This window comes from Cnephaeus nilssonii (assembly GCF_951640355.1).
Source record: "Cnephaeus nilssonii genome assembly, chromosome: 4".
NCBI classification, from domain to species: Eukaryota; Metazoa; Chordata; class Mammalia; order Chiroptera; family Vespertilionidae; genus Cnephaeus; species Cnephaeus nilssonii.
The window spans coordinates 7796527-7814620 of NC_137075.1; the positions used below are offsets into that span (position 1 = coordinate 7796527).

An 18094-nucleotide genomic window follows, 5' to 3' on the forward strand; every position below is an offset into this window, starting at 1 on the left:
AAAGGAAACATTTATTTATTTCTCATTGATTTCAGAGAGGAAGGGAAAGGGAGAAATAGAAACATCAATGATGAGAGAGAATCATTGATGGGCTGCCTCCTTGCACACCCCCTACTGGGGATCGAGCCTGCAACCTGGGCATGTGCCCTTGACCTGAATTGAATTGGGACCCTTCAGCTGTAGGCTAATGCTCTATCTACTGAGCCAAACTGGCTAGGGAGAGAGAATATAACTTTTTGAACCTCGGGAAATCTATCAACTGGCTTTTGCTTCATTAATTCAACTAGAAAATTGAATGAAATCAAGATTTTTTTAAAGCATTTTAACTTGATCCAAATTATTGATTGGCTTGTGAAATCATAATTATTGTATTGGACAGTAACAAACTTGAATAAATATTTACATGAGTGGATTTTGTTATAGAAGCCATGTGTTGCTCCTTGATATTTAGCAATTTAAATTAATGAGGTATAGGACTTTTGGACTGCAAAATGTTTTCTTATAAGGCCCTTCAAAATTAATAATGGTGAAATAGGTTTTTATCATCAAGGAAAATGCTAAAAATATGTGCCTTGCTGCCTATTGAAAGCCCCTTATGTTTATGTGGACCACAGAGCTCAATGATGAACTTGCCTTGTGTGATGTTTCTTCATTCTTAACTTTATTCTTTCTTTGATTCTGTTGAATTGAAATTTCTTCCAGTTATCTAATTTATTTGATATGGCAATTTACCTGACTTTTCTTGTCTTAAACTTTTTTGCTATCTGAATACTGTACCAAAATATTGATTAAAAAATCACTCTGTTTGTCTTCTAGGACAAATAAAATGTGATATAATGCATCAGTATTAATGAATATAGTTCCATCTTTGTACTGCCCTATAATGTTCTATTTTCTTTCTAGGTCCTTGGTTCTTTGCACAGTTACATTTTAGAGAAATTATAATGATATTATGTACTAGTAAACGAAAGTAATTTATAAAAGTATCGTAAGGTGTGTTTTTTTTTTTAAATGGCCTTTATTTCTAAAATATTCTGTGCTCAGTGTGTAAGTTCTAAATATTATAAACACACAGTAAAAATCTCTTGTTGTCCTGCCACCCAAATATAACCACTGGCAAGATTTCCTGATGTTTCCCCTAAAATGACAATTTGCAAAACAAATATTTGAATAGTTATTTTCACTCTATATGAACATACATTTATTATATGTTCAGAATTTAATATGTTTTTACAACATAAATTTTATTATGTTTTCTTCTCATAAATTTTGTCCCTCACATGTACTAGTTGGCTAGGGTCACCTTTATTACTTAACTAGAGGCCTGATGCACGAAATTCATGCATGGGTAGGGTCCCTAGGCCTGGCTGGTGATCAGGGCCGATCTGCAGGGTGACTGGTGGGGGGCAATTGGGGCCCCCCCTGCTGGCATCTGCCTTGGCTGGCCTGGGGCCTGTGGGCTGAGGGCAGCTCCTGTGTTTAGCGTCTACCCCCTGGTGGTCAGTGCATGCCATAGTGACTGGTCGTTCCACTGGTTGTTCCTCTGTTTGGTCAATTTGCAAATCGACCAAACGACTGAATAGAATGACTGTCTGTATGACCTTCCGGATGACCACGCTATGACACACACTGGTGCCAGGCCAGCCAAGGCGGGTGTGATGCAATTGGTCAGGGGGCCCACCATCGCCCCACGATTGCCCTGCAGAGGAAGGCCCAGGCCACCGACCAGCGGGCTGATCAATCAGGGGGTTCCACAATCACCCCAAACAGGGAGGCCCAGACCACTCTCTGTGAGGTGCTCGATGGGGGAGGGGGTGCTCCGTGATCAATCGCCCCCCAGAGGGAGGCCCAGGCCACTAGCCGGGGAGCAATCAGTGGGGGTGGGGGGCTCCATGATTGCCCCAAAGAGCGAGGCCCAGGCCACCCTCTGCAGGGTGATCGATTGGGGGGCTCCACTGAACTTGGGAACCAGGGGTGTGTGGTGGTAGACGCGGGCAGCGCCAGGCAAAGGCGGGTGTGGGCAGGGGGTGGGGCTGCGAGGCAGCCAGGGCTGCTAAGGCCTACCCTTGCACGAATTTCATGCATCGGGCCTCTAGTATAGGATAATCTAGCTCACTCTTTTCTGAGTCAAATTGAGTGAAACAGACATGGTGAAACTGAAGGACCATAGGCCTTGATGCAGTTTTTCAAAATCCCAACTATTACACTAAAGAGAAATGTGAAATATTTTTTAGGCCTAATTTCCTCATAATAAGAATTCTAGCTTTTTGTGATGATTAAATGAAACAGTGGATATAGTTTGTGGTACATTCTAGATGTTTAGTAAAAGTAGTTCTTTTTCTTTTCCCTCAGCGATTTATTTTTATAAGTAAAGTGCTTTGCATGCAGTCCAAGAGTACACGACAGTAAGCTTATTAGATTGATTAAGTCATTTTTTAAATTATAAGTTTTCTTTAATTAAATGGCAAAAGAATGAAACTGGGTCAGTTTGTCCCCATCTACAAAAATTAAATCAAAATGGATCAAAGACCTAAATATAAGACCCGAAACAATAAGTTACATAGAAGAAAATATAGGTACCAAGCTTATGGACCTCGGTCTGAGAGAATACGCTATGAACTTGACCCCAAAGGCAAGGGAAGTAAAGACAGACACACACAAAAAATGAATGATACTATGTCAAACTAAAGTAATTTTTAAAATTCAGATTAAGAAAATAGAACTTGGAGAGATGAATAAAGACATGGCAGAGGCAAGTTGTTTTTTATACCTCTGCACATGCTGGGTGCGTCAAGTACATTTCTAGATATAATTTCATGGAAAATGTTCGGTAAGCCTGGTAAACTAATATTTTGCATGTCAACAACACAGCTCTGTTATCCAAAGAACATTGTGCTCAAATCATTGGAAACCTGTCATGTGGTTATGTTACTCAGTTATGTTTAGGAAAAAACTTTCCACATACTTAATTCATTAAAAATCCCATATATGTTGTTTAGTGAAATATGTTTAAAGATTGTGCTGAGGATGAAAGTGAGGAGTAAGGTTGTAACCCTGGTCAGTTTTCCTCAGTGGTTAGAGTATTGACCTGTGGGCCAAAGGGTCTTGGGTTTGATTCCTGGTCAAGGGCACGTACCTCGGTTCCAGGTTCAATCCCCAGCATTGGTCTAGGCATGAGCGGGAGTCAATCAATTGATGTATCTCTCTCATGGAGATCTCTCTCTCTCTCAACTTACCCCCTCTCTCCTGCCATCCACTCTGTCTAAAAATCCATGGAAAAAATATCCTCAAGTGAGGATTAAAAACAAAAGTGAGGTTGTATTGAGGAGTAAAGAAGTGGGTTCTACATCATAAGTCCTCAATATATACAAGCAATTACATTTTATTCATTTTAAAATTTGTACATATCTTGCCTTTTAAAGAAGTAATTTGCATTTACCACTAGCAATAAATATTTATTTAATTTGTATATGTTTCTTATTGATTTAAATGTTTATTCAGAGATTATTTCAGTTCCTACTTTAATGAATCAATTATTAATTTTGAAGTCTTTTTAAAGCCAAAGGGAAATTGAAGGAAAAATTCTACATTGCTTTTTAAAAATAATGGTCCTTTAGACCACTTAGTAAGATAAATATTATTTATTTACCCATGTATTACTTATTTTACCTCAAAAACAAAACAGTTTAGACTGGCTGGCATGACTCAGTTGTTGAGCATGGACCTATGAACCAGGAGGTCACAGTTCCATACCCAGTCAGGGTGGGGCTCTGTCCCCAGTCTGGGGGCAGGGGGTTGGGCAGCTGATCGATGATTCTCTTCCATCATTGATGTTTCTATCTCTCTCTCCCTCTTCCTTCCTCTCTTAAATAAAAAATAAAAATTAAAAAATAAAATATTTTAAAATGTCACTTAAATAAGGATTAGAATTTTGTTAGAAAACAAAGATGGGTCAGATTATAAAATCTGTATATTTTAACAATTCAAAAGTCAATATTTTTGAGGAATGTTCAAAACAACAACAACAAATTGGTGTTATTATGGTAAGCAAGCCACCTCTGAAATAAGATTAATTGGACTGATAAAAATCTGAATTTAAAAATTTCATGGGTCACCCCTTGGTCATTAGAGTGTGGTGGGGGAACTGTGAATAGTTGCAAAAGGCACTTCATGCAAAATAAGTGGCCACAGTATTGCTGACGTGGTGATCCTTGTATACGCTTCTGTTTGGGATAAATATGGATAGGAGTGAGACAGATGATGCCAGGTGGCCTGCTGGTGTTAGTAGCTATTGAAATCAGCCATTTTCAGTAAGCATTAATATGTAAAGCATCTAGAAAAGATGGAAGAAGAAAAGGAGATTCTACTATATGATTGATTATTGAAATAGATATCTTCTAATAAGGTAACTTCTTTATATATATATATATATATATATATATATATATATATATATATATATATATATTATTGATTTTTTACAGAGAGGAAGGGAGAGGGATAGAGAGTTAGAAACATCGATGAGAGAGAAACATCAGTCAGCTGCCTCCTGCACACCCCCTTATGGGGATGTGCCTTGACCGGAATCAAACCTGGGACCCTTGAGTCCCCAGGCCAATGCTCTATCCACTGAGCCAAACTGGTTAGGGCCTTGGTCGGCAAAGTGTGGCTCTTCCACAAAATACCACAGCCTGGGCGAGTCTGTTTTGAAGAAGTGGCGTTAGAAGAAGTTTAAGTTAAAAAAATTTGGCTCTCATAAGAAATTTCAGTCGTTGTACTGTTGATATTTGGCTCTGTTGACTAATGAGTTTGCCGACCACTGGGTTAGGGCAATAAAGTAACTTCTTGCCCTGAAATTCTAATAATTTATGAGAAGCAGATTTACATTTGGAACTTAATTTTCAGATTCCACTCTGCATGTAAGAGGTGCAAAGGTATGTAATATTTGTTATTTTCTGTAAGATAGCTGTCATAAATCAGCACCATCTGCTTTTTTTTTTCTCCCCACTAGAAAAATTTTTTAAATTTTTTATTGTTTAAAGTATTACATAAGTCTCCTTTTTTCCCCATTGACCTCTCCCTGGCTGCCCTCCCCGCATCCCTGTCTGAGTCCATTGGTTATGCTCATATGCATGTACACAAGTCCTTTGGTTGATCTCTTACCCCCTCATCCCCCGCCTTCCCTCATAGGTTGGACAGTCTGTTCTATGCTTCTATGACTCTGGTTCTATTTTTGTTCATCAGTTTATGTTGTTCATTATATTCCACAAATGAGTGAGATCTTGGGATATTTATCTTTCTCTGACTGGCTTATTTCGCTTAGCATAATGCTCTCCAGTTCCATCCATGCTGTTGCAAATGGTAAGAATTCCTTCTTTTTTACCGCAGCGTAGTATTCCATTGTGTAGATGTACCACAGTCTTCTAATCCACTTATCTGCTGATGGGCATTTAGGCTGTTTCTCTCCCTTAAAGTCCTCTAGAAGTTTGTTTTGAATACTTAGGTGATCCTATATTGGGTGCATATATGTTTACCAGGGTTATATCCTGTTTTTGGATGGATTCCTTTACTACTATGTAGTGACCTTGGTTATCATCTGTGATGGCCTTCATTTTGAAGTCTATTTTGTTAGGTATGGGTATTACTACGCCAGCTTTTTTTTTTTCATTAGCATGGAAAAATTTTCTCCATCCCTTGTAGAGAGCATATAATTGGGTTAAGTTTTTGTATCCATTTAGCTACCCTATGTCTTTTGATTGGAGATTTTATCCTTTTACATTTAAGGTTATTATTGATAAGTACTTATTTATTGCCATTTTAATTATGCCTATGTTTCTTTCTCTGTTTCTTCTTCTCTTACAGATGCTTTAGCATTTCTTGTTTGGTAGTGATAAACTCCTTTAGCCTTTTTCTTTGTTTGGCAAGCTCTTTATTTCACCATCTATTTTGAATGATGTTCTTGTTGAATATAGTAATCTTGGTTTCAGATCCTTTTCATTACCTTGAATAATTCATGCCATTCCCTTCTGGTCTGTAGAGTTTTTCATGAGAAATCATCTGATAGCCTTATGGGAGCTCCATTGTAGGTAACAAATTGCTTTTCTCTTGCTGCCTTTAAGATTCTTTGTTTTTAATTTGTGACATTTTAATTATGATGTGTCTGAGTGTGGGCCTCTTTGGGTTCTTCTTGCTTGGGACTCTCTGTGCCTCCTGTACTTATGTGATATTTTCCTTCACCAGGTCTGCCATTATTTTTTCAAACAGGTTGTCTGTCTCTTTATCACTTTCTTTACCTTCTTGCACTCCTATGATGTGAATATTGTTAAGTTTCATGGTGTACCACAGCTCCCTTAAGCTGACCTTTTTTTCTTTTTGGTTCTCTGACTGATTTTTTTCTACCCTGTGTTTTAATTCACTGATGTGTTCCTTGACTTCCCATAATCTACTGTGTATTCCTTCCAATGTGTTCTTTATTAGTGCTACATCATTCTTCATAGACCACTCTTCATGGTCTTTTTTGATAATTACTATATCTTTTCTCATACTGTTGAGTATCCAAGTTATTTTGTCAGATATGAATATTGCTACCCCAGCTTTTTTTTCCAATTCCATTTGCATGAAAATTTTTTCCATCCCTTCACGTTCATTCTCTGTGAGTCTTTTGTTCTGAGGTTAGTCTCTTATAGACAGTATATATTTGGGTCATGGTTTCTTATCCATTCAGCTACCCTATGTCTTTTGAATGGAGTGTTTAAGTCATTTACATATAAGGTTGTTATTGACTAGAGGCCTGGTGCATGAAAATTCATGCACTGGAGGGAGGGGTCCCTCAGCCCGGCCTGCCCCCTTTCACAGTCCAGGAGCCCTCGGGCGGGAGCCAACCCAGCGATTGAGGAAGGCGATGCTGCAATCACACCTCTGCTGCTGCCACTGCTGGCAGTGCAAGCCTCAGCTGGCCCTGGTTACCTGAGCCTCTGGCTGCCCCGGGGAGCCACCATCCAAGGCTTGCCTGCACCTCGGGTCAGCTCTGGGCAGCTGGGCAGCTGCCATCCGAGGCTTGCCTGCAACTTGGGCCAACCCTGGGTGGCTGGGCAGCCGACAGCTGAGGCTTGCCTGCGCATCGGGCCAGCCCTGGACGGTTGTGAGTCTGAAGGGACTGGGGAACTCTGGAGGCAGGCGCCCTGGCGGGGCTGAGGGGACTAGGCACCACCATCTTGTGAATGTGGGCGCCGCTATCTTTGAGGGTGTGGCAGTCAATTAGCATATTCCCTCCTTATTGGCTGTGAGCACTGCCTACTTTGAGGGTGGGGCAGTCAATTACCATATTCCCTCCTTATTGGCTGTGGGTGCTGCCATCTTTTGCGACAGCGTGAGGGTCAATTAGCATATTCCCTCTTTATTAGATAGGAAAGGTACTTGCTTTTTGCATTTTTTAGTCTTTATGCATTTGTTCCTCTCTCTGTATATTTCTTCTTTGTACAATAGTCCCATTAGCATTTCTTGCAGTTTGGTGATGATAAACTCTTAGCTTTTTGGTGGTGATAAACTCTTTTAGCCTTTTTTTTTTTTTTTTTTGTAAGTTCTTTATTTCACCTTTAATTTTGGATGATATCCTTGCTAAATAGTGTAGTCTTGGATTTAGTCCCTTGGTATTCATTACTTTGTATACTTTATATCAGTTCATTCTGGTCCGCAGTGAAATGAGCTGATAGTCTAATAGGAGCTCCCTTTTATGTAACTTTCTATCTCTCTCTTGCAACCTTTAAGATTCTTTGTTTGTCTTTATCATTTACCATTTTAAATATGATATGTCTAGTTTGGGGGTCTTTTTGGCTTCATTTTGATTTGGATTATCTGTTTCCTGACCTTCAGTGGCTTTTTCCTTCACTAGGCTAGGTAAGTATTCTGTCATAATTTCTTCAAACAGGTTCTCTATTCCTTGCTCAGATTCTTTCATTTGGGGGTTATTTTTTTGTCTCCCCATTTTTGCTGTTCCTTTGTATTTATTTCTATGTATTAGATGGAACTGCTATGCCTCCCAGGGGTTGTCTTATGTCGCACATGTTTTGTGGGACCCAGTGATACAGTCTCTTCGATCGCCTGAGCTAGGTGCTGTAGGAATGCCCTTGTCTGAGTTATTTGGGTTATCCTGTTATTGGGTATTGAATGTTGTTGTCCCATTTGTGGATGGAATCTCCTCTCACTCTGGCTGACTGAAAGGCTCATTGTCTTTTATATCTTTTTTAAAAATCTGTGAATGTAGAGAAGATATTTCATAACCTAGAAAAAATGCAACTATATAATTTTTCAAATTAAAAAGATGAATAGGTGACCAGTCACATTTAGTTTTCTTACACACATCGTTCATGTGAGTGCTGGTGATTTCAGGATGTCTTATCCATTGGCTTTTTCAATTGAGTCAAGGGTTTTTCAATTGAGGGTTAGCCTTTACTAGGTGTAGCGGTTAATAATGTGGATTTTTTTCAATAGATGGAGTTTTACACATATGTTGATGTATATGTGATTTGATAACTATGCTATTTTGTTGTATTGACAACAAGCTTCAAAACTTCATATCTTAAATTTTCTGAAGGTGTTAACATCATAGATATTTTTACACTTAAAAAATATCGAATTTCGTGCCAAAAAAAAGAGCATTTGTGGAAAGTTTTAATTCATTACTTTATTTTGAAGAAAAGTGCTGCTGAATACTTCAGGAAGCTTATGGTGAACATGCTCCATCTCAAGATACTTGTGAACGCTGGTTTAAATGCTTTAAAAATGATGATTACGATGTGAAAGACAAAGAATGTCCAGGTCAACTGAAAAAGTTTGAAGACCAACAATTACAAGCATTATTGGATGAAGATGCATGTCAAACTCAAAAACAACTTGCAGAAAGATTAAACGTTGCTAGCAAACAATTTCCAATCATTTACAAGCAATGGGAAACATTTTAAAGTAAGGAAAATAGGTGCCACATCAACTAAACGAAAGACAAATGGAAAACCGAAAAGTCATCAGTAAAATGTTGCTTCAACCGCACGAAAGAAAGTCTTTTTTGCATCGAAATGTGACTGGAGATGAAAAGTGGCTTTATTTTGAGAATCCCAAATGCACAAAATGGGTTAATCCAGGTCAACCATCAACATCGACTGCAAGGCCAAATCGATTCGGAAAGAAGACAATGCTCTGCGTTTGGTGGGATCAGGAAGGTGTGGTGTATTATGAGCTTCTAAATCCAGGTGAAACCGTTAATACTGATTACTACTGACAACAAATAATCAATTTGAACGACACTTTGATAATGAACTGACCAGAATGTGCCAGAAGACATGGCCAAGTAATTTTGCTTCATGATAACACACCATCACACACTTCAAAACCAGTTAAAGACATGTTAAAAGATCTTGCCTGGGAAGTACTAACCCACCTGCTGTATTCACCAAACCTTGCTCCTTCAGATTACCACTTGTTCCTATCGATGGCACATGCACTTTCTGAGCAGCACTTCAAAACATACGAAGAAGTGGAAAATTGGGTCTCTGAATGGTTTGCCTCAAAACAAGAAAAGTTGTATTGGGACGGTATCCACAAATTACCTGAAGATGGGGGAAATGTGTAGCTAGCGATGGACATTACTTTGAATAAAGCACTTTTGATGTCTCTCTTGAAATTACCGTGTTCTCTTTGATCACAAAATCCGCGTTATTAACCGGTGCACCTGGTATGTGTTTGTGTTGTGGAAGAGTTTCCAGAAGCTGCGAGCCGGTAGTTTCATACGATGCTCTTTTGTCCACTTGTCTAACACAGATTTCTAACCTGATGGAAAACTCCTCCTTTTTACCCAAGCTTATGAAATAATCATTTGTTATCCATTAGTTTCTGTCCTTTGACTACTTTGACTCCTTCATCTTTTAAAAATACTGCTTAGATCAATAGATTATTGTATAAAGGGTTAACAAAATTATCTCCCTTTTGCATGAGAATTTAAACTTTGGTTATCCTTTGGCTTCCTTTTTCTGGAAACCTGATAAAGGTTTCCATCAACTACCTTGGTGTAGCAAAAGTGACCTCTGATTGATAAATTGCATCTGAACTTGAAAAACTGTAAATGTCTGACAAGCAGCTATGGCTATGGTGTTAATACAAAAAATATTCCTAGAAAAATACTGGCTTCTCTGAGGCAAGAGGCTTGTCAACTAGGGCTACGCTTACAACCAGCCGATACGTCTTTCCCTGCAGCTGAGCTGTCAGCAGGGAGGCCCACTGGAAGAGCTAGCTCCTGGAAGCTGTGCATGCTGCTCCTTCCAGGAACAAAAGTAGGCTGCTGCCTTGCTAGCAAGTTGGGTTTCTTGACTTACACCCTTTGAAGTAAATCTGATGCCAGGTACCCTATGGGGGTCTCAAGAGTCTGGATGTTTAGTTGGATCATAGAACCCTTTCCACCCTTGTTAGGTTTTCAAATATGTAGTCAGAATAGCTTAAATAAAAACTAGGTGTCTCTGTTATACTCTTCTTGTTCCTGGACCCTCTGCCTAGAGGCTACAAGTTTAAATTTATGCAGGTGTTTGCTCTGATATTTACTTGCTTGTTTCTAAATAAACCATTTATGGCATCTGTTGACTGGTTATTATGGAAGATGGAGCTTTTCCTTTTATGCCACTTTCACTTTCCATGTTTGTATCCTCTCAGTATTGTTACATCAAATGTCTAAGTAAGTCAATAATATAATTTGGTTTGTAAGAATTGCCCTCTGAGTAACCAAGTCGGAATTCTGAATGAATTCCCTCTTACACATTTTCTTTTGTTGTTCCTGGAGGTAATTATTTTGATTTTTTAAAATTTTGTTTTGTTTTCTCTGTACATATCTTTACTTTTCTCTCACACACTCTACACATTCTGTATCAAAGTATGTCCCAAATGTTAAAAAATAACAGACCAATTACTAATATTTTTTTCTCATGGAGATTGATGTCCAGCATTTCCCCATTCTGCTGTTCTAGTGTGAACTGGTTTCTGGTTCTCTAGGCTGTTTTTTCACTATATTCTGGGACTTTCCTTGGGTTCTGTCTATTGTTTTATTGAATTCCCTGGATGTTGTTGGAGCATATTCAAATATAGCTTCTTATGAAAGAGCTTATGGGAAGTAAAGTCTTTACATGTCTGAAAATTTTTTTTCAACTTTCTCATTTTATTTTTTGTTTTTTGGTTGAATGTAGAGCTCTAACTGAAAGATAATTTTTTTTTCTTGATATAGGAGGGATACTTCTTTTATCTAATAAGATTTAATATTATTGTTAGTTCCTAATAATGAAGACATTATCTTAGGGCATTTCTTAATGATATTCCTAGGTTTATTTAGTTCATTATTAATCATATATACTGCCATATGGCAATACAAAAGTTAAACTCTGTTTTTTGGGAGATAATTCTCTATAGTTTTCTTGCATTTTCATACTTCTTGTTCTGGATGACTCTTTCAAGGATGTGTGTATAGCAAACAGCCTTGGAAGATAGGCAGTGTCTCCCTCCATAGCAATGAGCAAGCATGCTTACTAACTGTGTAAGAGATTCTCATTCCCTAAGCTCAGATTTCTTCTATGTGTGCCAGTGTTCCCTTGTCCTCTTCACATCACCTTGTGAAAATTTTAGCTTGAAGAACCAGTGCATAAAAGGATGATACTCTGACTAATGCTATTGCTGTGATAAACATTTCTTTGTCTCAAACAAGGAGTTTTGTTTCTTAAGCTAGCATACATGGAGCCATGGTAGGCTAACTTAGGACTTTTCAAGTCGGGTGAGATCCTAGACCCTTTTCAGCCCTTGACATCTATTTTCTGTTTGAAAATTTCTTCAACCAGTCACCCATAGTGTTTTCCTCCTCCTGCCATTTACTTGATTGTATACAGTATTTGTTTGCTTCTATTTTTTAATTCCAAAGGCTTTTTTAAAAATATATTTTTATTTTGGAGAAGAAGGGAGAGGGAGAGAGAGATAGAAACATCAATGATGAGAGAGAATCATTGATGGGCTGCCTCCTGTACTCCCCTACTTGGGATTGAGCCCGCAACCCAGGCATGTGCTCTTGACCAGAATCGAACTCGGGACCCTTCAGTTCCCAGGCCAATGTTCTATTCACTGAGCCAAGCCAGCCAGGGCTATTCTAAAGGCATTTTACAATGAAATTACTTTGTGTGCAGTAAAGCACAACAAATATCAGGTTTTATGCAAGGTTCTAGAATATAGATGCTACAGTGATGTATTTGAGTAGGTGTAATATGTTTAATATTGTATTGCAAGGCACGGAGTATGAATGGATGAATATGTATTCTTAAAATATCTTGTAGTTGTGTAAAGTTACTATGAAATATTTATTGAGGTATATTTTATATGTCATCTATTTATTTTTCTTTTCAATAATAGTTAACATTTATTGGGCAATTACTCTGTCAGGCGCCATCTTATTCCTCTCAATTGTCCTATGAAGAAGCTATTTTTTTCCTATTTTACAGAAGAAGGAGGGATAGAAATATAGAAGGGCTATATAACTTGCCTAAGGATATAAAATTAGCATATGGTAGAGATGGCATTGAAACCCAGGGCTGTTTAATTCTCTAATCCGAGCTCTTAACCACTACAGCCTGCTATAAAATGGAGAAAAGGGAAAGGATTTAAAAGTATATTGACTATATCAACTCACCTGGAGATTTTTTAAACATTGTGTAGTTTGCATTAATACTATGGGCCTTCACTATTAATTTGACATAAATAACACCAATATTCATTTACAGTAGTCCTTTACCCATGGTTTTGCTTTCCATGGTTTCACTTACCCACCGTCAATAGCAGTCCAAAAATATTAAATGGAAGACTATAAATAATTTATAGATTTTAAGTTGTTGGTCTTCACATTTTGTCCCCCTTGCGACATGACTCACTCCTTTTTCCAGCTGTATACTCACCTTGCCCATTAGGCACTTATGAGATCCCTTATGTGAGGGGGAAGGGTGTCCACATTCACATAAATCTTATTACAGTATATTTTAATTATTTTATTATTTTTGTTAATTTCTTACTGTACTATATAACTTGAATTTTATCATAGATACTAGAGGCCCGTTGCACGAAGATTTGTGCAATAGGCCTTCCTTCCCCTGGCTGCCGGCACCAGTTTTCCTCTGGCATCTAGGACCCAGGCCTTCGCTCTGGCTGTTGCCTTCCGACTTCGCTCCGGCCGGAGTCTTCAGTCTTTGCTGCGGCCAGAGCCTTCAGTCTTCGCTCCAGCAGGAGCGCTGCTCCTGTAGCTCCCTCCGCCCCCCGCCCTCCCCGTCATAGCAGGCGTCCTGCCCCGCCCAGCCGCTCCACACCTGCATGCATGCTGCCCAGAGGCCCGGAGCAGCTGGGGGGCGGGGCCACCACCATATTTGTTGGGTTAATTTGCATACTCACTCCTGATTGGCTGTGGTTGTCACAAAGTGATGGTCAATTTGCATATTTCTCTTTTATTAACGTAGATGTATTTATAGGCAAAACCATCCTATATAATAAAGAGGTAATATGCAAATTGACCCTCACGTCCTTACAAGATTGCTGCCCCCATGTCATCACAAGATGACCACCACCACATTGTCACAAGATGGCCACCCCCACGTTGTCACAAGATGACCGGCAGGGGAGGGCATATGGGGGCAATTGGACAGTTGGGGGAGATCAGGCCAGCAGGGAAGCAGTTACGTGTTAATCAGGCTGGCAGGGGAGCGGATAGGGGGTGATCAGGCTGGCAGGCAAAGTGGTTAGGGGCAGTCAGGCAGGCAGGCAGGTGATTGGTTAGGAGCCAGCAGTCCCGGATTGTGAGAGGGATGTCCCCCAAGGGGTCCCAGATTGGAGAGGGTACAGGCTGGGCTGAGGGATATCCCCGCCCCCAGTGAACGAATTTTGTGCAACAGGCCTCTAGTAGTATATATAGCGTTTGGAACTTTCTGTGGTTTCGGGCACCCACTGAGGATCTTGGAATGTACCCCCTTCAGATCAGTGAGGACTATTGGACTGCTTATAATGGAATTCAGTGTATAACTTTTGTTAAAATTAACTGTGTTCAGAAACAGCTTTTTAAAAGTATAAAACAAAAACTAAAGCAATATAGGAGCTAATATTTCCACATCCAGAAATTGGGAAATTCTAAGTTGTGGCTCCCACCACAATTGTAGCCGAGTCTCAGGTCAGTGAGTATTGCAATCTAAACTGAACATCATATGCAGCTTCATGAAATAATATTCTACACACTCTTGGAGGCCTGATAATGGCCACTGTGGGAACAATGAGTGTGTAGATTATCAGTAACTGTTTACCACTGTAGTTTGGGGCATATCGTTTATGTGACTGCTTTTCATAGTGCAACATAGGTGTTTCATATATTGTTGTGGCATTTCAGTGGTGCTTAAATTATTCATAAATACTGAAACAAAGTGTCTTTAAGTTGTAAGATTATGTTTTTCATCTGATTTATAAACAGTCACTTTGCTCTCCCTCCTCTATTTCCAATCCCAAAGGAAAAGCATACTTGTGGGAATTGTTTATATTTAAAGTGTGGTTCTTCGGTAGGTTCAAGATGCTAGTTAACTTTGGAAATGTAAGCTGGTGCTTAAAAGAGGTAAATGAATAAGAAGTGCATATAGGAGCCTCTAAAAGCACAGGATCGTGTCTTGAAGTAGCTTGGCTTTATGCAGTGACCTACCACTGAGGCTCTGTGGTCCCATCCACTAGAACAACTCAGAAAAATTTGATTCTCAGAGGAAATGTCAGTTGGACATTATCAACTGCTTTACTTTGCCTTAATATTGCTTCAATAATTTGTAATATTTCTTGACACTATGTCTTAAACATACAAGTTTTGCTTATCATTTTATTGATTGATGTCTCTGTTGACGGCATACACATTTCTATTATGAGTCTCTCAAATACATGTTTAAACATATAACATTTTTGCTAATGATGGACTCTTATATAGGTGGTTGTATAAGTTCACGTATAAAATTACTGTTATCTAATTTATGTGGTAGAAAGGATAAACTTCACAGGTTATTTGTATACATTAGTTATATACATAAACTTCCAAGAAATAAATTAAGTAAATTGTATTTAGGTATGGTTTTGTTTTCATTAGCAAAGTATTTACAGAGTATCGAGTGGGTGCCCAAAACACTGTGGTCCAAGGTGAAGCCCACAAGAGCCTCTTAGCCACTGTGTTTGGAACTCTTGAGTATTTTCTGAACATTCTAATTTGGTTAATAAGACGACTGATGTCACTCAGGCATGTTTATCATTATTCAAATGATCCTGAGAAGGCGGCTTAACTGTTAGTGAACTCCCTAGTGAAAAAACAATGACCATGATTATATATAAAATAAGGTATATTCTTGGGTGACATTTCATTTATTTTTATGAACCATCACATTTATTCCACATGGCACCTTTTGGAGTATCAGCATCTTACCCAATCCCAATTTGTACAACATGTTGGAACATAATTTTTACATGATACTGCCTTTGTAGAAGTAAGGATACCAAGGTGAGGGTTGATTATGTTGCTCTGTGTGCTTTACCCTTTACTAGGTCCTTCATTAACAGAAGTAAGCAGAAGTGATTCTTTAAAACTAAGATCTTAATACCTTTACAGGTAACTCTAGTCAATTGGCTCAGAGTAACTTGAAGTGATATTTCATAGGATGAAGGATTTGAGTTAAGTATTGTACTTACTGCATACTCATTTTGCCAAGCTGTGTTAGTGAAACTTAGGGACTGACAAATATGACTTTGCAGATTTTGGTAGTCATTAAGGATTATAATGGTCTCAACTGTTTAGATTAGTAAGAATTTTAAATATACATACTCAGTGTCATGTACATGTATTTATTAATATATTGATACTATATTATTAATATACTATAACATACAATTACTTCCTAAAATATACACCAAAAAAGTGAAGTAAAAATAATAAAGTTAACATTAAGTAGAAGTTCTAATGTTTTCTTATTGCATTGGTATCTTTTTCACCTCCGGGGAAATGCTAAATTAGTTGACTATTGCTTTGAAATGCAACTTTTCATATATACATACCCATCTAATTATAAAAGTCATCTTCAGTAGAGAAAATACCTAATTATAACATGATCATAATGCCTGCCAGTCTCCACTTTTATCCAGCTTTCTTTCACATTTTAGAAATAGATCTAACACAGAGTGTGCTATTCTTTGTGTCGTGCTCTTAGGATGAGGATGGGGCAGAAGACAACAGTCGTGTTGAACCTGTTGGACATGCGGACAGTGGTTTGGAGAACATGCCCAACTTTTCTCTAGAGTAAGTTACTGATGGTTTTGATTAAATATGTAATATACCTGCAGCATCACTGATAGCAGAAAGTGTTCCAAAAACATATGGCATGTGTGGGATGTTTGTGCTGAGTTAAAAACATGCCTGGCATTAGTTTGTTTTCCAAAGAGCATCTTTCATCGATTGTGTTAATTATTATCTAATGTAAAAAGAATAGCATGGAAATTCACATGTCTCTGTCCTGAGTTTCATGCCTTGGCAAGTACTATTAAGTTATAATATAAAATAGTGTTTGATTAAAAATGTTTGCTGAGTTTACAGCACTACAACTGTTTTCAGATTGATTTGTATGTCAGTATTTTGGTCATTTGTTTGTTGTTCAACTTAGCTAAATTAAAAAGATTATAAACATACTTTAACTGAAAAACTATTTGAATCATATAAGCACTAGCTATTTTAGCATATGTATTTTGATTTAAAAAATAGAATCTCTCAAGGCATTTGAAAAATTATAGGTCATAGGTTAGGGACCTGAACATGATTTTACGTATGAAAGGACAGAGTAAAATTTTCTTATATTATTATCACAACTGTACAATTATATTAAATATTGGCATGTTTAAATGGAAGGGGTTATCAGGGAGGTCAGTCATTTTGAATATTTTTCTTTGACTGTGGGTAAAAGTTAGGGGATCTAGACATTAACATTTAAACTCTTTCTTCTTTGGGTCTACCAAGGAAAACGTCTAAGAACTTCCTCAGTGAGATTAGGCACTAGAATCAGATTATGTTTGGATATAGAGTAACCAGCACTAAGTATTTTCTTTTAAGAAATACTTGCCATGTCCTAGTTCTTTTTAGAGAAAATTTAAAATAGCAATAATAATTAGAGTAACTACACTATTCTTAGTGGACAAACCAATCATTGAAAACTCTGTAAGTGATAAATAGTATCTAAAATAGGATGTTATAAAATTCTATGAGTATATTCTTAAAAATAAAAATCCATTTAGTGTTACTTCAGTATAGCTAATTTTTTATTTTGTCCTAAGTAGTATATATGACTAAATCTGTGCCCAAATGTATTTCAATTTTGTTTTCAATCAGTATTCCTATCTTTATTTTTCTTTAGCCCTTAGGCTTTTATTTAGGAAGGTTAAGAATTGGCATTTTCCATTATATAAAAACTATATTGTGACCTTTGTCAAATCCATTGATAATCATTTATGGTTGTTGATGTTGCTTAAATTAGATATTTAATTAAAATACTACTTCCAAATATTGCTTGTTAGATAAGTACTGCTCAGATTTCTATACAGTACACCCCCCCCACACACACGAGCACACAAAATCTACAAAGGAAGTGAAATCTCATTTAAATGGTTTAGAAAGTTTGCATTCTCTAAATTATACCAACTTGCATTAAACTTGGGCTTATTACATTAATAGTAAATTACTTTAGTTATATAATAGAAGTTACTTTATATAACTAGCTTCATTACTTTAACGTCCATTTGCAAACACTTTTATGAAAATGATTTGTTTTTCATTGGAAATCTATTGGCTTTGAAAAAGGAGTTTCATAACCTGCACTTGCAGTGGTTTAAGAAATGGCAACTTAAACTGTTAGGGAATGGTGAGAAGTCAGGATTGTTGGATTACATCTGGACTGTCACCTGTCCACAGGAGCAAAAACTTTGACTTTATTGGATTATTGGAAGGGTCAATGATGTGACATATTTAGGAGCTCTTTGTAAA

General features: G+C 37.7%; 1 protein-coding gene across 19 annotated transcripts in view; it reads left to right on the forward strand.

The window, feature by feature from the left end:
- PARD3 (par-3 family cell polarity regulator) overlaps window positions 1–18094 on the forward strand; it is a 696667-nt gene that overhangs the window by 332885 nt on the left and 345688 nt on the right. For all 19 annotated transcript variants that reach the window (XM_079769113.1, XM_079769103.1, XM_079769104.1 and 16 more), the window contains exon 6: window positions 16275–16363. In XM_079769113.1, the coding sequence (XP_079625239.1) occupies window positions 16275–16363 (89 nt within the window). The remainder of the gene's footprint in view (window positions 1–16274; window positions 16364–18094) is intronic.